This window comes from Nelusetta ayraudi, unplaced genomic scaffold (genome assembly GCF_046127955.1).
Source record: "Nelusetta ayraudi isolate G7.1 ecotype Tasmania unplaced genomic scaffold, CSIRO-AGI_Nayr_v1 ptg000082l, whole genome shotgun sequence".
Taxonomy (NCBI): Eukaryota; Metazoa; Chordata; class Actinopteri; order Tetraodontiformes; family Monacanthidae; genus Nelusetta; species Nelusetta ayraudi.
This window is the reverse complement of record NW_027466132.1, coordinates 2,653,048-2,674,790: the sequence shown is the minus strand read 5'-3', so window position 1 is coordinate 2,674,790 and position 21,743 is coordinate 2,653,048. Positions and strand designations below refer to the sequence as shown.

At 47.1% G+C, this 21,743-nt stretch overlaps 1 protein-coding gene across 2 annotated transcripts; it reads right to left on the bottom strand.

Moving 5' to 3' along the window:
• Positions 1 to 16,363: 16,363 nt before the first annotated feature.
• Positions 16,364 to 20,131, bottom strand: vrtn (vertebrae development associated). Of its 2 annotated transcripts, XM_076044674.1 has the most exons (4): positions 19,914 to 20,131; positions 19,237 to 19,558; positions 16,843 to 18,589; positions 16,364 to 16,467 (listed from the first exon to the last, which is right to left on the bottom strand). In XM_076044674.1, exons 1-4 carry the CDS (start codon positions 20,114 to 20,116, stop codon positions 16,451 to 16,453), a joined length of 2,289 nt encoding a protein of 762 aa, XP_075900789.1. In that variant the 5' UTR covers positions 20,117 to 20,131; the 3' UTR covers positions 16,364 to 16,450. The 2 variants fall into 2 exon arrangements, with proteins under 2 accessions (XP_075900789.1, XP_075900790.1); XM_076044675.1 differs by lacking the exon at positions 16,364 to 16,467 and having other exon boundaries at positions 16,551 to 18,589.
• Between the last annotated feature and the right edge of the window lie 1,612 nt (positions 20,132 to 21,743).

Sequence of the window (21,743 nt, the reverse complement as noted above, 5' to 3'; positions counted from 1 at the left end):
TGCACTTTTTACTTGGGCAATAATTGATGCCGCCGACATCTGTCGAATTTTGGCAATTTTAAACAACTTGAAATATGTCACTTCCTGTTCGTCGTATCGAAAAATTAGAACATACACGACGAAGAGCTTGACGAGACGAACGCGTGGGTTTTTGTCGCATGAATTTTCGATGTTCCAAAGAGGGTGCTATGGGCATTTTTAGTTTTCTGGTGTGTTTTTTTTTTTTTTTTTTTTGTCAATTTTGTAATACATCGACTTTAAAGAGCTATAAAATGAAAACGGTGCAACACTTATGGACCAATCCTTTGATGTTGACCTTCTGGCAATCTAGTCTGTGTAAAACAAAAATTTTGAAACTTCCACCATTCACGGTTTTTGAGTTCTGTGATGCTGGATGATTTCAAACAAGTGAAAATAGCTAACTTCTGGTTTTTCAGGGGTCAAAGGTCAGGGGGTCGTTTCAACCTTCCTAGAGGGCGCTAGAGGCTTTTTAATTTTTGCGGCGGGATTTTGAGGGATTTTTGGTCAATTTTAAAAGTGCATCGACTTTGTTGGGCTGTTACACAAAACATATTTTGTATGGTAAGGGGGTCAAATTTGAGCGGAAAAGGGCGGCGGAAGAATAAGAATAAACATACAAATAACAATCGAGTCTTCGCCTTGAGAAGACCTGCTCTGATGAGAGCAGGCCTTTGCTGAGGCTCAGTCCCGAATAATGGATTTTCATTGACAACTGTTCCAACGTTCAGCCTTCGTAGGATGCGTCCTTCCTTTGTTATCCTCCGTTTCGCCTCATTATTATTCTGTTCTTTTTTTTGCGCTATTTTGAATCCCTTAACATTTCATCCTATGAAGGTCGCGGCCTACGCGGCCTACAATTCTATATATATTTCTTTATTTCAGACCCAAGAGATCCATATCATAGAGAGTTGAGGAACATTGGGGTGGATCGCTAAACGCCTCTTCTGAAGATCCTAAAGAAACATAAGAATCGTCACATTTTAATGAGAAAAAAATGAAAGAACTGTATGTCTAATAAACTTTAAATTAAATCCACCCGCCTCCAACACATTGGCTATCTGTACATTTGATTTTGGAAATAGATATGCATTCTGTGTAAATAACTCACTTCCTGTTTGTCGGGCGACATAAGTTAGAGCGTACGAAATGTCGGGCTTGACGAGACGAACGCGTGGAATTTTTCCCCATATTTTTTCGACCTTCCTAGTGGAAGCTAGGCCCATTTCTAATTTTTGGACGGAATTTTGCCTTTTTCTCTTCATTTTATTCAGTTTTTCACCAGTTTCTACCAATGTGACGGGTTTGATTGACTTTTTTTTTCTGGTAAGGGGGTCAAAATGAGGTTCGAAGCCGGACCGTTAATAATAATAAACATTACAAATACAATCGAGTCTTCGCCTTGCGAAGACCTGCTCAGATCTGACCGAATAATAATAATAAGTCCGTCCGTGAATAGAAAATGCAATTGCATTTCAGGTTGATGAATCCACGCCGTGTCGCGATAGGAGGAAAAAAAAAATGCCCAAAAAATAAAATGACTGCGGCACTCGCTGTGTTTTGGCTCTCGGGCATTCAAGTGATTAAATAGCAGGAGAGGAAGAGTTGAGGGAAAATGTTGGAGTGCGCCACTTTGTGTGTGTGTGTGTGTGTGTGTGTGTGGGCTTGGGCTAATCATGCACCACCCTCACAGCTGCATCCCCTCGGCGAGGACGCTCCTCCGGCGCTCGCTCGCTCGCCCAGGAAGTGGCACCGCGAGCCACTCGGCGCCGCGTCCAGATAAAGTTTGAGACAATTTCCCCTCCGTGAGGTCAAGGCATCGCCACCTTTGCGCTGATGGAGAGTCTGTTGTGTGTGTGTGTGTGCGTGTGCGAGTGTGCAGCTGTATGGCGACGTGGGCGTTATCTTTTTTTTTTGTTTTCTGATGTGTTTTTTTAGGGCGAAGATGAAAAGCTTTGAGATAAAAGGAACAGGACCTTTTATTATTTTCTCACAGAGATTTATGTGCAATCTTCGGCCGCAGCTCAGCGGGGCCCGATATTGGAAGCCGGTAATCTCAGCACCGGATTTAGTGCCGGGGGTTGAAGGGTCAACAAACCCTGGACACACAAAGCTCGCAAACACACACACACACACACACACACACACACACACACACACACACACACAACTCCGCGTGCGACAAAATTAAGCAGAGCTCGTCGTTGGGCCGCAGCCGAGACGTTTCCTGTCTGCCACACTGGTCTTCCCAGCAGCAGCAGCAGCAGCAGCAGCAGCAGCAGCAGCAGCAGCAGCAGCAGCAGCAGCAGCAGCTTCAAGGCTGAAGCGAAGCTGCAAGCGCTTCTCTTCTTCTCCTTTTGTTCACCAAAAATAAAGATTCAGTTCGCTATATCTGCCAACCGCCGCGTAGTAATCAATTCCAATAATGGCTGAGGTCATTACATACTGGAAGTGTGTCCAACACAATGAGTGGTTTCCTTTTCTTTTTTTTCCCCTGTAAAGTAAATGGAGAGCCATTTCTCCTGCCGTCTGCATGCTGCAGTGTGAAAAGAGTTACATGATTACATTGCATGAGTATATATTTGCCTCTTTCACGTGGTCTCTCAGCTTGAAGGTCCATTGGGGGGGACCCCGGACCCGACAGCAGGAAGTCATGTGACCTTCGACCATCGTGCTATTCCTGTCCTGCTCACGCTCGCGTTTTATTTTTTCTTGTATTTTGAAGAGATACTGTTTTTTGTGCTTGTCATAAGCATAGAAAATATTACCGCTGTGTTCGTCTACTCGCGATGACTCACAGAGACAACTGAACTCCATGGAAAAACAAATAAAAACAGAAATGTTTTTGCGCCCGAATGCTGGAGAACCGAAGCTGTGCAGACGTCTGGAAGCCCTGCGTGACCCCAGCCACGCGGCTGCAGATGCTGCCTGACCATCTGCCGGCTCTCGGGAGGGGTTTTGCAGCGAATCGAAGACATCGTCTGGGCTCTCCTAGAAATGTATGTATACCACCACTATCCATTCATCCATCTTCTACTGCATTATCCAGGGTCGGGTTGCAGGGGGGAAGCAGTCTCAGCAGAGACACCCAGACTTCCCTGGACCCAGTCACCTCCTCCAGCTCATCCGGCGGGAGCCCAAGGCGTTCCTGGCCCAGCCGAGAGACGTAGTCCCTCCAGCGTGTCCTGGGTCTTAGTCTGGGTCTCCTCCCGGTGGGACATGCCCGGAACGCCTCTCCAGGGAGGCGTCCAGGAGGCATCCGAAACAGATGGTCGAGCCACCTCAGCTGGCTCCTCTCCATGTGGAGGAGCAGCGGGCTCTACTCCAAGGGTGTGACTGAGCTCCTCACCCTGTCCCTCAGGGCTGCCCTAGCCCAGCCACGCTATGGAGGAAACTCATTTTAGCGGCTTGTATCCTCAATCTCGTTCTTTCGGTCATTACCCAAAGCTCATGACCATAGGCGAGGTTAGGGACATAGATCGACCGGTAAATCGAGAGCTTCGCCTTTCGGCTTAGCTCCTTCTTCACCACAACAGATCGGTACAGCGACGGCATCACTGCAGACGCTGCACCGATCTGCCTGTCGATCTTGCGCTCCATCTTTCCCTCACTCGTGAACAAGAGCCCGAGGTATTTGAACTCCTCCACCGGAGGCAGGGTCTCTCCACCGACCCGCAGAGGGCAAGCCACCTTTTTCCAGTGGCCTTTTTACACATTTTTGTTCTGTTGGCTCACCACCCGCAGGGGGAGCCGTAGGGGTTAGGTGCATTGTGGTTACGAGCGGCAGTCGAGGTCGACGGCCACGACGGACCGGGCCTCAGGAACAGCCTCTGGCTGTAGGGACATGGAATGTATACCACCACTAGACGTCAATATTGACATATCTCCATGCCCTTCGCCCAATAGTTCTGTTGGGGGGGGTCGCAGGAGAACAAGTCCGACCTTCAGCTGAGCCTCTTTGACGAAGATGAGAGAAACAAACCAACAGCAGCAGCAGCAGCAGCAAAGTGGCTCTTGAACGGTAGTTTAAAGGCCTTTTTAAAACAGCAGGGGGAGGAGGGAGAGGATTCTCTGCAGCCAAAGTACCCAGAAATCTGAGGATCAAGTTGTTGTTTTTTTCTGTCGGAGTGACTCAGAGCCCCGTTAGCTCGAGTCGAAGCAGCGTCTGGCTCCACCTCATCGTCCCTCTCGTCCCCTGAGCCGCCTGTGTTCCTTGATCACTCCGAAGACGAACAGCATCCTTCCCGAAAAAAAACAGACCTTACTTGTTTGCTGTAGTTTGCCAGAAGCCAAAAACTAAGACGCTCGTTACACCGCTTCACAGTGGAAACACCAGCAGGTTTTTTTCTTAACGACTCGACTGTTCTTGGACTCAGCGATGTGAGCATTTTTTTTCATTCCTGACTTCACTCGTTTCGAATTGACATTTTTTAACCACCACACGGACAAAAATTTGCAAAAATTTGCAAAATCGATCGAAGTTGTTGGGGATTTTTTCCCTGTGATATCGGTAGTTAGTCTTAAGGTTTTTACACACCGGCAGCAAATTTCCACTGAGCAAAAAAGCGGCTGTTATTTTATCGCTCTTGCGTCAAATTTTGCAGAGGCGAAAAGGCGAACGGCCAGACCTAATTACTAATTACTAGACAACACGACTTGGTCTCATTCATTAAATAGAATATAGCCTATTAGCCTTATATTAATACCTCGCCTCGGCTCGATCAATCCGCTCTCAGTAATTTATTCTCTCCCTCTGCAAACCCGCGTTTGACGCCAGTTGACGGAGCAGTCCTTCAAACTTCCCGACGGACACTTTAAAGTACTGGTGAAATTTCACTGGGTAAGATTTGAGCTCCTGGATCGTCGTGTCGAACTCGCTTCGCCTATTACCCAGTGTGTGTAAGGACATTTAGCCGCTGTTATGATTCCAGTTCCTTGTCCGTTTCTCTTTCAGGAAGCACTTCCACAACTTGCACAACATTCACTCCCGTAACGGCTCCGTCCCGTAACCGGGAGAATAACTCAGGCACACGGAGGAGACGGAAAAGTAAACATCCTCGGGGCGGCGGCGACGGGTGTTATGGGGGATTATATAGGTGGCCTCGGCTCCATTAGCATCAAGCCCGGCTCTTCGACGTGACGGCGCTAAGCCGCGGCTATAAACGCGGCCTCTCACTTCAATTCGGGTGTTTGGCTCCGCTGAGCCGACCAATGAGGGGCACCGCAAGCTTATTGTTAGACTTCTAACACTGGAGATGGAGGGGATGGAGCCCAGGCAGCGAGAATACAAATGATCGTTACATGCAAGTTGTGTGTTGTTTAGTGATAAATATGGTCGGTGGGAGCTCCTCCCCCCTCCTCAGTTGGTTGCAAACAGGGCTGCATTTATTCACAAAGGCGTCGACCTCCATCTAACCGCCCCGCCCCCAGCTCCCGTCCAGACAGCAGGAAGTCATGTGACCTTCAACTTTTGTGCTATTCCTTTCTGTACACACTGATGGGTGTTTTCAGAAGATACTGTACTATGCGTTATTGTGATTATCTTATATATAAAAATGATTTCATCCTTCACAGGTGTTTCCTGGAAGCACCGTCAATGACTTGACGGGCCGACGCCTTACCGAGGCACCGTGTTCGCAACTTTTATAGAAGCACTGTGTCGTGTCAAACGAAACAAATTTGTATTTATATATTCAAACACAAACCGGCATTTTCATAGGAGCCAGATTGAACCCGTGACCCTCGACTGACAGCAGCCTCTGTAAAATCGAAGGCGTGGATGGTGTTGGGCAGCCCTTTAACCGCATCATATCATTAATATATGTAAATCTAAGACGTCTCTTTAAACATGACCAGGAACATTCTATCTTTATAACTCTTTATTTTTTGTATCCAATTGAAATTCTGATTTTTTTCGTCGGAATCTACTCGAGGATTCGTCCCTCTGAGGAGTTTTTCCTTTGATTCGGCACTTTACAAATAAAAGTCCGTGGACCGGCTGCGTCACAACGACAATACCAAGTTGTATCGATCGTTCCAGGTCAGCGGAGTTGCTAAATATTAAAACGCAGGTTAAATCTGACAATGTCGACTCCGGTGCCGCTGCGGCTCTATTTTACATTTAGATAAACAAAACACTGAGCGGCGTCGGAGCACCGAGGGAAGAAGTGGTTCGATTTTTTTCTTTTCTTTTTTTTCTTTAACTTTGGGTGTAGATTGATTGCCAATTAGGAGATGCAGAAGGTGCTGTCTGGGTTCAGGTGCGGGGACGGATATTGACGCCCTCGGGCCCTTCTCTCCGCACCTTTTGTCTGGGATTCTTTTTCTGATGGGCCGCGTTTGGTGCCACCACGAGGGGCATAGAAATGAAGCTCTTATTTTTTCTTCCACACTCGGCCGCCTCGTTTCCCAGGGAGCCCCGCGCTTTGAATGCAAAGCGGCGCCACCGCGTCTTCAAAAGGCGACATTGGATTGATCCCCCTGAGCAACCGAGGACTTTTCCATCAAACCTGGGATCAATTCACCTCGCCGAGCACTCCGCCCAGGTTCCGCCGCCTGAAAGTAAAGAGGCACATCCAATTTCCGCGGTCGCGTCCGATCCGCCGGAGCCGCTGAGCGTCTGCTTGCTTCGGCGTCGCGTGAATTCTGGACGGTTTGGGAAAGTGGGAGGGAAAATCTGGTTTCATGCAGAATGTAGAGGTTGGAAAATAATATAATATAATTTATTGCATATGTCTATCAAGATAGATAGATAGATAGATAGATAGATAAATTGATTGATTGATTGATTGATTTGCTAAGAAACTAAATGATCATCTTCTTTCAATGGAACAGTGAAGTGGGAGCCGAAGAGGGCTTCGCGAGTTGAGGTGAAGAATTTTTCGCATCCAGTCTGAAATGTTGTGTGGTCTACGCACTGACTCACTCTCAAGTCTGCAAAAAGAAACAAAATAGGGACGCAGGCATTCAATACGCTTTGTATCTAGACTTTCTACTTCGCTGGGACTCCGCTATCTTGCGGGGTTGTAGCGGCGCCGGGCCAGCTTCCTACAACTGTGACCTGAGATCTGGCGATCTCTTGCATCTTGTGCTGTTTTTTCTTCTGCTGCCAAACTGAACGGGGAATAATTCAAACGAACGTCAGGCACGGCTGGAATTCTCCCGTTAAACTTTTTTTCACGCTCTCTGTCTTTCTTCCATTTGCTCTTGGTTCGCCTGCTTTGTCGGGCGGGGAGGCATTGTGGCGGGCCCACATAATAGTTCAGGGTCTAACAATAGAAGCCTCTTTCACTGGAGTGCTCCACTTCTCTGCGGCTCTCTGCAGCTTTTGCCTTTTTATTTCCCTTTTTTTTTTTTGTTTGTGTCCCGAATCCTTAGTGGCTTATATTTTTTTCTCCTTTCCCTCTTCAGTTTGCGGTGACTCTGCGTCAGGCATCCTGCAATCTGATTCTTATATCGTTGAAACGTATAAAGAAAGATTTTTTTGTCAGTCGCGGTTTCCTTCCCTCCCTCCCTCCCTTTCATATTTGCAAGTATCGTAAGACATGCTTTTGTCGTCGCTTCCCTGTGACTGAGGACAGCCGTACCTCGGTGGGCGAGCGGCACAGATAAGTTCCTCCAATTGTCATGAGAAAAATGCACGATGCAGATGTAAGAGAAAACAATTCATTTTTTTTCTCTTGCGCTGGGGACAGGCTCTTCAGGGGATACTCAACAGAAGGGAGCTACTGGATTGGACGAGTGGAAGTCTTCCACTTCAAATCTCGGCGATTCCAGTCGCCTCGCGCCGTTAACTGCCCCGCCGTTAATATGCTACAGATTTAATTATCAGAGGAAATTTCCCGCAGGCATTGGCTGGCGCACCGCTGCGACGGGCGGATGAGTCAAACATGTGAGTCACTGAGGAAGGGAGAACCTGGATTTCGGCTTTCAAGCGCGTGACACCCCCGCCTGACTGGTGGCACCTCTCCAACGATACACAGTGGCACTTGATGCGTCATCAAGAGTTTTCCTCCTGAAATTTAAATATATATGCATGTATATACACTACCAGTCAAAAGTTTGGACACACCCCAATGAAGTTAATGTATTTTTTTTCTTTCTCATGACTATTGACATTGCAGTTTCTCACTGAAGGCATCAAAACTGAATATGAACACACGGAATTAAAGCTGCAAGCAGTGTTCGCGGGACTGAGCCTATGCGGCCACCTGCCGATGACTTTTCGCACGTTTTGGGGGTCAAATTTAGGCAGAAAACGACAGAGAAAGTATAATAATAACAGGGAAGAAACAGTGCAATTTCAATGGGACCAGAGCTGGTCTTATCGCCGGGGCTCAGTACCGAATTATATAGGAAACGGCTAGCAGCTAGCGGCTAGTGACTAGCTGCCCGCTCTGAGTGAGGTTTCCTGGCCTCAAGGACGGTGGTCTGCTCCTCCCTCATCCACTATATCCCTCCTGAAGGTTTTTTTTTTTAGAGCTAATAAATCAGGGGCGGATCAAAGTTCCAGTCTGCAGGGGAAAGTGACATTTTAATTAAAAGCAGTGGAGCGAACTTCGCCCCACAACCCCTCCACTTCTCTCCACCTTGAGCCCTAGACTGTGAGTAGTTTCAACCTGTGACCGAAGGCTAGTGGTGGTCAGTGTGGGCGGGGGTTTCCACTGGTGCAGTGGAGTGTGGAGTGGTTCAATATCAGGATGTTGCATCGGTCAACTCAGGAATGCAATTAATCGGGATTTAAAAAAATGTAATCGACTGACACCCCTACTAAATACAAAGCATACTTTGGGATACGAGCGGCACGGTGGTGCAAGCGGTTGTCGCCTCACAGCGGGATGGTTGCCAGTGTGATTCCCACATGGCTTCTCCGCAGCTTACCCCGTCAGTGCAGAGACATGTGCGGCAGGCCAAAATGGCAACTCAAAATTTTCCAGATCGGTGCAGGCCATCTGAGGACTCTCATTGCGTGACTGATTTCTTCCCTTCTTTTTGTGTTTATCGTCCGTGACGACACGGCGAGCTGCTGTCAAGCGAGCTGACGGCTGCGTCGTTACCGGCCGCCTGATCGCGACGCCACGGTTATCGCCGCTTTTACCGTCGAGCCCTAAAAATTTGTAGCACCTCCAAAGTCGTAACTAGACTCCTTCGCCCGCCGTCCTTTCGCTCGCTGGGCCCGTGAAATTTTCCATTCCGCCTCCCATCAGCTCTAATGACATTTCACCAACGTAGACTAAATGGTCGCGGCGCTCTCTGTTACAGAGTGTTCAGGGCCGCCGTTAAGATAAAAATAACGGTGGGGGTGGCGGAGGGGGATTGAGAGAGAGCAGCCTCCGCTCTGCAGGCAGCGAGCATGGATTTTTCGAGGCGGTCCATCGGTCCCAGCGCAGTGGTCTGAATCGGAGGATTCCACGATGCACAAACTCTCAATCTGGTTACGGATCGATACCTGAGACCGACGGAGACGAGCGACACAGAGCTGCTCCACCGCCACGGCCGCATCGTTCTCCCTCATTGCACCTTTAAATCAGACCAACGGTGTCATTTTATTTTTTGCTTTTTTAAATGTATTTTACCTCTTGAAAACTGCTCTGCTTTATTCTTGCAAATGGAAAAAAAAAACTGTGCTGCCTACCGGCGCTAATTATAGAAATATGTTAGGATTGATTCTGAAAAGGCTCCACATCCTGAAGGCAAAATATGCGCTTAATCTCAGACGGGTAACCCCTGCAAGACTGCTGCGTCGCTGACATTTCAAGTCTGAATTGTCACTGTCTGTCTTTGAAAAGCTCTGGCACTCGTCGTTTTCTACTGCCTGGAAAATTGTAATATCATAATGCTGCCATTTTATTTGTCTGAGACGGGTGGAAAAAAGATCATTCAGGCTTGTAATCAGTGTAAACGCTGTTGTGTTTTTGACCGGTCACCTTCAACAATTTCCCCCTTTTTAGATGTCCTCTGCCCAATCTGTCACGCGGACGAGGAAATATTGCATCCGTCAGGTTGCACTTGATGAAAGTAGAAACAGACTTTAATATTACGACGGCACAGCCATTTTCTCCCACCCAGCTGTTGGTGTCTCTCTTAACTCAGCCACCTACTGCGAGTCTGGAGCGGCAACATATCAACGGGACTGATAAAAAAAAAAAAATCTAATTAAGAGTTAAAAGCCTTTGATGTTCCTGAAGTTTGTCCTTCATGAAAAAAAGCCCAACATTATAAATTCATAGCTGGTGATAAAAATCAGCTCTGCGAGCAGTTAAGTATAAACTCCTCTCTTGGTCAGCGCTGGAAAAACGTGTTTCCTGAGTTGCACAGCTGGTTGTGCGAGGGATGACATTGGGCGACATTGTGTCACCGCGACGTCCTTGGCGAAAATGTACATTGCACCTCAGGGCCAGCAGATGGCAGGCCAGAGCACGATTAAAACCATTTTTAAATCAGTAAAAAAATATCTTCCAGAAACTCCTTAAAACAAACATCAGCTTGTGATATGTTACGGCGACTAGTTGCATTTAATGCAGCACTACAGGAAGTTCACATTCATGTTTTTGTAGCCTCCATAGGAGGCAAGAAAGTAATTTCCAAGTAGCGTAACGTTGTTAGAAGTGGGAGGTAGTTGGGCTTGCCCAGTGTGTTGTTCGCAGCATGTATGATGCCACTTCTGCCATCAGAAAAGTAAAGCTTGAGCAGGTGCCGTTTTTCCACAGTGCAGCATGCAGGCTGGCTATTTCAGCACCAGGAACTGTCCACTGCCTTGTTTTTTTTTTTTTATTCCATTGGTTTATTGCAGCACAGAACGACTGGTTGTCTGCACACATTCATCATAGCATGAATAAAAGTATATAAAGCTTTGGAGCAGATTTTATTCTTTTAAGACATTTAATAAAAAATAAAACAAAATTTCTGCCTCCTGCATGGTTACCACTGTAACAAGTCTTTTCAGCGTGTTTTGCTTCTTTACACATGACCAACATAAAAACAATTCCCTTCACACAAACACAGACACATGATTTTTTTTTTTTAAAACACATCTATGTTCAGAATTTGCTGCCTTCTATCCAAAGGTTGATGGAAACATCACACCTCCGTTCCTCCTCTGAGTCACAAACCCCTCAGCAACATCAGCAGGTGTCCTGCCCCCCACCCCCGGCCGCCAGGAACCGCCAGTTTCATCTTTCACCGTGTTGCAACACAAAACTCACTTCCTGCTACTTGCGTGTTCTGTTAAGGCCGAAATTAGAGTTAGTGTTTCGGGGTTCCTCACGAGCTAGAAGCCCCAAATTTGGCATGGGCGCATCTTGGGGAATCCTGATGACAAAGCAAGTGGCCCTTGACCCCCATAAACTTGTATGGCATTAGGGTTAGCATTAAGGCTGAAATTAGGGTTAGGGTAAAAACCGGCGCTCGGTGAGCTCTGCCACGTCTTTTAAAACCCTGGCACGCGCCAGAGGCCCTCCTCACAGCTACGTTACACCCCCGTCCGCCTGCACCGCCGCAAAAAAAAAAAATCTGTTTTTTAAAAGTAAAAAAAAAAATTAAGTCTCTCTCTTCCTCCTTGTTGATTGCAAGGAACAATATGTTCCAATTCCGCAGACGCAATCAAAGGGGTTGTGCTTTCCAAGTGGGCCGGGGAACCAATGCGCCCAGACAGAGAGATCTTGGACCTTGTGTGAAATATTACAGAGCTGACTGGAAGTGACAGAGCCATAATTCAGGCCGGCGAGAGGGTCCAGCCTCAGCCAGAGTCCTCGCGGGCCAGATGGCTTACCGGCGACTCGTTTACTGCCGTCTGCACGTCTTTCGTGCCGACGCCAGATTTATGTTGTCGTCTGAGTAGCATTGTTTAAAAATTTAAATAAAACAAAAAAAAACAACAACATCAGCACGACCGTGTGGCAGACGCGGTGATGCCTCGAGAGAAACTGAGCCAAGGATGGTGTTCTCCAGAAAGACAAAGTCTCACGGGTGTCAAATTCGATGTCACTGGATACTGTAACTGCCTCGCTAGTTGCGTCTGCGTCTGAAATATTTCACGCTCGGAGAAGAAGAACAGGCACCCTGCACAAAAAAGCATGCATTGACTCATTTTTCGAGTGTTTCGACAAGGCGATAGCACTCAACACGTGAGGCGTCATCAGCGGCTCTGAAAGCAGCCGCTCATCATTTCTGTCGCGACCTTTAGAAAAGGTTTTTTTTTTCCGGTAAGGGCCAGATTAGTGCAGTAGTCAAGTGCAACTTTTTTTCTTTTTAGCTCCGTTTACAGCTTCTGTTGTTCCATTATCGTTTTGGGTGTTGAGATTAATATTAAAACAAGGAAGGAAGGGAAAAACAAAGACTAGGATGGTGTTTCGGCAGGACAGAAAGCACTTCAGTCAGATGGCTCGATGAGTGGTTCTCAACTAGTGGAGTCTCAGGACTCACATTTTGAAGTCGCAAACCAAAATTTATTTCACAAAAATATAAACGCGAGTCCACTTTCATCAGGTCTAGTCATACATTATTGAAATTATTGAACTGAATAGTGCCCTTCAAAATAAATGCCCAAAACTTTCTCTATAAATGTGTTTATTTTAAATTTGCTTTTGAAAAAAAAAAAGGGGGGGAAACTGCCCACAAAGCTGCAATCCCAATCAAAACAGCTCCGCTACCCACTTTTGGGTCGCGACCCAACAGTTGAGAAACATTGGTCTAGACAAAAGGCAACAATGTGTCATGTAGTGTGTGTAAAAATTGTACCTTCACACTGTCAAATGACCACAATTGCCTCTGCATCCAAACTCAACCGGTCCAAATCGCAACGTCGCTCAATCGTCCAGGTGGCGCTAACGTGAGCAGACAAGCGAGAAGAACATCAGCAAAAACCTTTAGCCCACTACTAGCGTACTAGAGAGAGCCGAAGGATCCCGCTGCTCGGAGATTAAACCGATGATTTCACAGCACGAAGAGCATCAGGTGAGTCTTCGGCGCGTTCCGATTTGCATAAACTGGAACGGCAATGGCGATTGAAACTCATCTGGGACGACAAAACTTGGAAACTGGCGGAAGCGATCGCTAGCCGCAGCATTTTGGCCATGGAATGCGAAAAACACTGGCGCGCTCGATGGAGACGGAAACGGACAACAGTCGTGTCGCCCGCAGACTCACGGACCCGATTGGTCGCACAACTGCCTTTGAGATTGAACACAGATCAGAAGGGGTTTGAAAAAAAAAAAAAAAAGGGGGACCCGTTCTCTGTTTTCTCGTCGATGAGGCGCGACCTCGAGTGCTCCAAAAAAAATAAAAAAGATAGATAACAGCAACGCACAGAAATGAAATGTATTTCTGGGATAACAATCATGTTCTCTGATACTGTCTCAGTCTTGTGTGAGGGAGGAGGGGGAAGGATTGGAGGGCTTGTGTAATCTCCGGAAGCTAGCACTTGAAGTGGGGTCGGCGGTGGGATGAGCGCTGAAATAATTCCTCTTATCTGAAGCTCCGGCGTTATCGAACCGGGAGGTCCGAGCGGCCGTTCCGCTCTCTGAACTCCCAGAGATCAGGACCTCGTCCGAGGTGCACAGGTCCTAGGAGCAGTGCACGGCCACAAAACAACAAGACAAACACAGAGTCAAGGATTAAGCGGCGGGCAAACAGCTGGGATTACACACCCCGAGGCCCCCCCCCCGTTCACCTGACCTTTGACCCTGATTATAATCTGCGGACGTGCGCGTGTTTGAACGGGGGAGCCACTGGAGTCCGAGCAGCAATAACTGCCGCGGTTTCATTTACAGACGACTCCCAATCATGTGGGCGCGGGTACACGCACACAAGCCCACACACACACACAGAGTTTAATCTGCGCCAAAGTATTATTGATTTAGAGCAAAGAAAAGCGAGAATTGAGACGGAAAAAGAAGTCAAGGATTCGCAGTCATTGATTTACAGGAGGTCTGTGCATGTGTGTGTGTGTGTGTGTGTGTGTGTGTGTGTGTATGTGGTCGTTGACAGCAACAACACACGCCAAGTCTCGTTCAATCAGCAACAAAGCAAATGTTCACTTTCTAATGAAATAACTGATTGGGTTTTGTATTTTTTCCCCCTCCGTCAACCAACAGAACACCTGCAACCTTTGGATTTTTTTGATGCCCCAGCGTGCAGTTAAGCTTAGAAATGTCCAATTACTCATAGAGAAGCTCAATACAAAAGGCTTGTGTTTCATCATTAGGTGTCAACATTTCAAAAGGCAATTTTCTCTCAAGAATCTCGCCCAAATTGTTTGCCAAATCAAACGTGAACTTTTTTTTCAGTGCACTCCAGAATAACCATTACACCGACCGAGGTGAGTTCTAGGTGCTGCTGATTTTTGTATAGTCGGCGACCAAAGGAAAAAAAAAATTGAAAATAAATAAATAATAAAATAATATTGCCGGTGGTAATTGAAGCTTCTCAGAAACCCAGGGAGTCTCACAGCGCCAGTGATCTAAATCCAACAAGCTTGGAGGAAAATGTAAATGCGCCATTACTTGAAAGGAGGCTTTTGCTTCAAACAATCCCTCATCTCATCTCGGCTCTCCACATTCACTTAGAGACGAAGAAACACGGCGTTTTGTTTTTCCTCTCGACTGTGCTCGGATCAGAGAGGAGACTCGGAGCAGCTCAGCAGAACCAAACACAAGTTTGTTTGTTTGACAGACCTACAACTTCTGCTCTTCGAGGGCGGGTGAACCGGCCAGTCATTGGGTGGGTGGGGGGGGTTGGAGTGACGTCATTGGGCGGGGGGTTGGAGTGACGTGACGCAGAGGTCCTGGCCTGCTCTGCATCCTACGAGCCAACAGACACAATCATTCGGTTCAAACGGAGTCTTGAATTCATGAGTCATGAATCAATATGTTCAGTACAGAAATGCAGATACAACGAAACACCAAAAAGGTGAACTTTTTTTTTCTTATTATTTTGATGTTTTGAAGTGTTACTAAACAAGGTTTCCCCGTCCTGACGAAGACGATGTCACGAATTACAGCTTGGTTTACGTACGTTCATTTACGTTACTGGTGATCTTCAGAATAGTCTGAGCCACGAACACAACACTGTTAACAGAGGCTGCTTGCCGGAACTCTTTCTGAAGTAAAACACTGCCATCTAGTGGTCACACTGTGCATAGCATGTCAACGTTGGTTGGTTGTTAGTAAGGTTGCTGCCAGTTGAGGGGGGGGAAAAAAAGTGAAATTTAATTTTACGTTTTGGAAAAGGAAAACAATTTATAGTCATTCTTATAAGGTTATGATAATCATATTATCAGAGTCTTGGAACTGCAGTGCATTTGTTCATCAACCCCACAGTGTCAAACTTTCTAATGTTACATTTCAACTTCACCTTTGCATTGTATCTGGGGTTTAAAGAGCTCTATTGATTCCACCACCCCTCCTGCTCCAGGCTAATTTGCAAAAAAAAACATCCAAGGTATCTGTTTACCGAGGACATTTGGCCTCCTTCAAATCAACCCCCCCTCCCCCTCCTGCTCAGTCAGGCTGACTGAGCACCAACTGCTCATCCTTGAAGACTCTGCACTCCGACCTGCCAACCCTCATTATTTCCACGCCGTTTTGGAGACAAACAATGCAGAATAGCGCAGCGCTGCAACACAGTCGGCTTCTTTTACAGCTGCCGGTGACTCACTTTGACCTGCGGCGCTTATTTTATTCTCCCAAAGTTTGTCAGCCATCTGCGTGAAGTTAATTTGGCTGCTTTAAACCGATCAACCTGCCGAATGCAAAGTTGTTTAGAACCCTCTGGTTTATCCCCTAACAAGACGCAGTTAAGAGGTCATTTGAATTCAACTTCAGCCCAAAAAAAAAAAAAAAAAAATGGCTCACTAAACAGAAAAGAAGAGCAACAGCCTAAACAAGTGCACGGCCGTGCAGAGAGGCACCCAAACTGGTCGCACAACACCACGAATAAAAGTCAAACAACAACGATATACGACGACAGGTTTAAAGTAATACGAGTCAAACCGGTTTGATTGTGGTTGATTATTTAATAAAAACAAAGTCAGACTTCATGCACCACAAATTTGCTGTCATTCCTTCACCAAATGTAAACAGTATCAGTTTTAACAAGACAATTTAGACAAACACAATAAAAGCAACAACATACGTAAACATTTGTTTTTCAATGGTGGGGAGAAGGTGTTGGTGTCGAGTATCCAATTAAAATGACATGGAACAAAATGATGACATAAAGGTAGTATTAAAAGAGACATGCCTCATAATCTGATTACATGAAGGCAATGACCCTGAAAATGACCAAAAAAAAAAAGAATACATGAGGGGGGGAAAAAAGAGAAATTAATGCCAAACCAAAGGTTGCACAAAATAAAGTAACTAACCTAGGAGTGTCCGACGCTCTCCAGGAGACAGCATTTAAAAACTGGTTACTGGGATAAGACCTCAGGGTTTTACAACCACGTGGAACCTGGATGCACAGAGAAAACAGGATCAGTCGACCCCAATACCCTGCATACAGAACATTTGTGAGCAAGATTTATTTTCTGGAAGAAAAAAAACAAAAAAACAAAAACAAGATCCATTTTAAATGTATAGCGACCCTCGTGCAAAAAATTCAAATAGGATTCAAGTTACAATGCCCAACAATACTTTTGAAGTTTTTCTAAATACCAAACACTAGGCAGTCAACGACAATGATGCAAAAAGGCGTAAATTTTTTTTGTTTGTTTTGTTTTGAAAAAGAAGCCATAAAAAAAAGTTTGTTTTCCAATTGGACCTTTTGTTCATAAAGGCCAATTCAGGTTTGGGTGACATCTCAAGGACATTTTTTTTTTTTCCTAACCTTGAATGAGAGAAACGCCGTGGTACAGCGCACGCTTCCACATGTAGTAGGTGGAGCGCGGCGTGAAGGGGAAGTAGAGGCGGAACTCTCGGAATGTGGGGAAGGCCTTCTGCTCAAAGCGCTGCTGCAGGAACAGCTTGGCCTCGGCCTTCATGTTGGCCATGGCCACCACATCCATCCCCAACATCTGCTCGTGGACGGGTACCTGGGCGTGCAGTATGTACCTCGGGTACGGGGCATCAAACGAGGCCATGGGGTACTTGGGAGCCTGCGGGGTCGCACACTGGCCGTTCATCATCTTCCTGTCGATGCCGCCGCCGTCCGCAGCGGCCGCCGCCTCCTCCTCCTCCTCCTTCAGCATCATGTGGGGGCGGCTCGCCACACTCTGGTGGACCTTCTTCTTGCGGGTCCTGCGACCGCGCCACAGCCAGTAGAAGGAGCAGGACATGGACGGGTAGTTGAGCTTGAATTTGATCAGGGACCATTTGGCTCTGCGGATGTGCACCTTGGCGGTATCTCGCAGGTGTTTTTTACTCAGGTACGCCAGCATGAAATTCCTGTGCCTGCTCCTCTTGATCCTTACTCGAACGGCACGATGGTTGGCGCTAGACGGACCCGGGAACTGACTAAGACTTGGACTCTGGCTTTTTTCCGCAACGGAGCCGGCGGAGCTTTTGGCGCCGCCTTGGGAACCTGCGCAGAACTCCAGGGCTTCTCTCCTCCAGTTGTAGTAGGTCGACCTCGAGATGCCCGGGAAGCTTCTTTTGAAGATTCTGAACGGCAGCGAGATCTTCAGGGCGATGGAGTTCTGCAGGCAGCGCTTGGCCTCCTGCATGCTGGCCACGCCGTGCGCTCGCTCCAGGAAGAGTTTGTCCAAGCTCTGGCCGAGGCTGCGGGGCACGACGCGGCGGTCCCGCTCCTCCGGCGAGGAACACGGCTCCTGCTCGGTGCTGTTTCCGGAACTGGTCTCCGCACCCGACGACGAGGTCTTGTTTCCGCCGCTCCTCAGCAGCTCGTGCTTCCAGTTGTAGTAGGACGACCTGGAGATCTCGGGGAAGTTCTCCATGAACTCGTGCAGCGGGATGAGCTGGCCCTTCATGAAGCACGCCTGCATGAAGTACTTGGCCTCGTAGCGCGCTGTCGATTTGTTGCAGTACTCCCGCGTCTTCTTTTTCCAGCGGTAGTAGGTGCGCTTGGTGATTCGATACTTTTTCTTCAGGTTTGTGTAAGAAAGTTCCAAGTCGTTCTTCTGCGATGCCTTCCTCTTCTTCTTCTTCATCTTCTTAATCACAGGAGACACCTGCCCACTGCTTTGGCTTTCCAATGCCAGGGGATTCACAAGGGCCACAAAGTTATCTGGTCTGAAGGCCTTGGACTTCAGGTGGCCAGACCACATGATGTGGAGAGTGGGCAGGTCAGCGGTGATGGGCCACGCCCTCGGATGTATGACCCTGTTGAAGTAGGGGCGGATCTTGTGGTTGAACATGGGGTAGACCGAGCAGATCTTGAACTCCAGGACGGACGCCACGGCGTACATGTGCCACATGTTGGCGTAGGAGCCGGGAAAGCAGGACGCCTTGACGTCCGCGTCAAAGATGGCCTCCAGGATGGCTGAGGAAAGGCCGAGCATCTCCTCTGACTTGTCGGCGCAGAGGCTAAAGCGGACGGCATGAAGCATCATTTCAGAATCCATCATCCCAGACAGGTAGTACCTCTTCCACAGCAGCATTTCCACCACAGTTCGAACCTGGAGGCAGAGAGTGAGGTGGTTTAAATGTCGGACAGCGCACAACCCAAATGTTTAGACCACAGAAAACGATGGCTGTGTTCCAAATGGCACGCGTCACTTTAAATACTGTTTGGCACGCCGCAGTCAAGAATATGACTGTACGCGTACGACTGAAGAGTGTTGTACAATGTACCCTAAGTAAATCAAATCCCCGAATGTGACAAATTAAAAAAAAAAAATTAAATACATGAGAAAAAAAAAGGGAAATTTATGCCAAACCAAAAGTAACTGGAGGGTTGGCATGCTAAGCTAAAACAAAACAAAAGCAAAAAGGTGGCAATAATAGACCCAGGAGAGGTTGCCAACAGCATTGGTGTTATGTTTTTTGCAAACACTGGGTTGTTATTTTCACCGGTCAATTTTAAAGTTAAAACAAATATATTTTTTGGATGAAAGTTAAGCTACATTTGCCAATAAAGTTTTAATTTAATAAACAACTGAGTGTCCATGCTACACTTTTATGCTCTTCACACCCAAGCATGAAAAGGGTTAGTCGTTCAGAACAGAAGTGTGGAAATCCTAAATAGACATCGTGTTTTAATAATAATAATAATAATAATAATAATAATCTAATGAAATGAAATAAATATAAAACTAATGCTTACCTGTAACTCCAGGCTAAGTTCAGTGCTGCCAACAAGCAACATGCTAACAGCATCAAACAGCAGGTTGCCCCCTCCCTTGCACTCCAGGGGCAAGAGGCCTTTCGGCCCATCGACCGGATACAGGTCCCAGGCGTCGCTGTCCACGCCGGCCCAGTCAGGGAACCTCTGACAGGGGACTTCGGGGAGCTTGAACTTCTTCAGAATCATGTACGCCTTCAGGGCCGCTTTGGTCAGAGGGTCCATGCCGGCCAGCTCCGTGGCCTCCTGCAGCTCCCCGAGGACGCAGAGCACCGCCTCCTTCCTCGGCATTGTATCCGAAGACCTGGTGCATTTTGGAGGCAAAGGGAGGGAGGAAGACATTGAAAGAAAGAAATGGGACAGCGGACAGGTTAGAAAACAGACACGGACAACTGAACACGTGAATCGAGGAGATACTGGTCTTCAGGCTGGGTAAGTAACAGGCTGCAGCTGATTCAAATTAGCAACTACTCAAAATACACCTGTGCGGCAATAACAACACAGGGGGGGCCTTTGGTAAGCCAGTATGGCCGTTATCCTGACTTCCGGGACATGCGCAGTCCAGGGTGGGAAGAAATAACGATGATAGAACTTAATAACAATAGTAATTTGCGAGACTTAAACACGTCGGCAAGGAGGGAGCGCTTGGTTTAACTCACCTGGACGTCCGCGTTCCGGTGTCGAAAATAAATAAATGGCGCAGAAGCGGTTGTTCGCAGTCGGAGGGGTTCACCACTGACCCGCCGCCACTTTCAAATCCATTGCGTGCGTCCTGGCAGCGGAGGAATGGTCTGCGTAGCCGATGACCAGCGTGTATTTGTACGTGGGGGTTAGGGGCACCTCCCTTCAGGAAAGTGGTCATGGTCCCGTGCAAGGGCTTACCTAGCTACCCCCCCCCCCCCCCCCCCCCCAAAATCACCTCTGACCCCGCCCCCCGATACGTAGCCGGCAGACAAGGGTCAGTTTCAAAGTGAAGCGTGACCAACAAAAGCCAACAAAAGTGTCGTGGCCACAAGCGCTCGCTGCTTGTTTTCAGACTTTACCGTCACTCCATCCATCACGTTGTATCTTCAACTCAACTCAACTTTATTGTCAAACATCACACATGCTCGACGTATGACATAATGAATGAAATTTCAATCCTCACAGACCCACGGTGCAATAGGCAGAGAAAAATAAAATTAAATAAGATAAGATAAAACAAATAAAATAGGATTAGAATAGACAAAAGACAAGGCAGGGGGCAACACTGTTGGTATAATCTTAACTTGTGGGCACCAACTTTGTGTGCAATTTAATTGGCTTGTTAAGTTTGTCTGTCTGCCTGTTTCTGCTGTATTGCAAAACAAATGCACAAATAAAATTGGACAAGCTATATAAAAATAAAAAAAAATTGGCAGCCTTACATGATTTTCTTTCATGTCGTTGGTGTTGATTGTTGATTAGATCTGTGCATGGGGGGTGTGACCATGAGTTTTGAGTGGACCACTTCCACCGCCACTTCCAGGTGCTCAGGCTTCCTTCTCCCCCTGTATCACTTCTAACACCTCAATCTCAATCTTTTTTTTTTTTGTTGCAGGATTTCAGCCATCAGGGGCCTTTTGTTCCACACACACAAATGCACAATGAGCCCCTAGACACTGTTCCTGACCCCCTGCTGCAACCACACACCACCGGGAGACAACAACTTTTGGCCCCCCCGCTGGTGCGTCCACTCCGAGGCACTTGACAGACAAAGCGGTGCCTGACTTCAACCGGGGGTTTGTTCCTTTGACCCAAAGCTTATCGGCTACCTGGATAATGTGTTTGTGTGAGAGAGTGTGCGCTCGAGGTAATGGAATTCATTTCACCCGGGTGTGCCGGACACATAATGTAATCACCACGCCTGGTCAGAGGTGATTACGGATTAGTTTAAAAAGGAGATTGTGTCTGAAAACACATGAGACTTGAGAGGACATTTAAGGATGATGTCTTAACTGATAAGATTCTTAATCACTGAGTCCAAGTAAAGATGTAAAAATGCAAGCAGCCCAAATCAGTGTGGGGTTTCTATCTATTCTGGTTGGCCAGGCGTTTCCACCATGGAATTTAGATGATTTTTGTGGGGGGGGGGTTTGCCATACAAGTGCCATCAACCTGAGTTTTTGAAGTAACTCTGCATAGGGATTGCAGTATCATCATACTCAGCTCGAGCACTTTATCTTCAGACGCCGCCGCCCGACTTTTTTTTTTTTTTTTTTTTTTCAAACATATTCTCCTTGCCTTCATCTCCCGTTCACCTACACGCCACGGGGGAAACTCTTGCAAGAAAGGACGATTCATCTGCTGTCATCTCCCTGCATCCTGTTTTGGAGACAAAAACGGCATCCAAAAGGCGCTCGCAATCTCATTTGATGTGAGTTGTGAGTGACTAAAAAAAAAGAGAGAGTGAGAGAGCGGAAAAAAATTGTTTGATGCTCCCTGAGATGTTTTTTCTCAGTCAGGCCTCC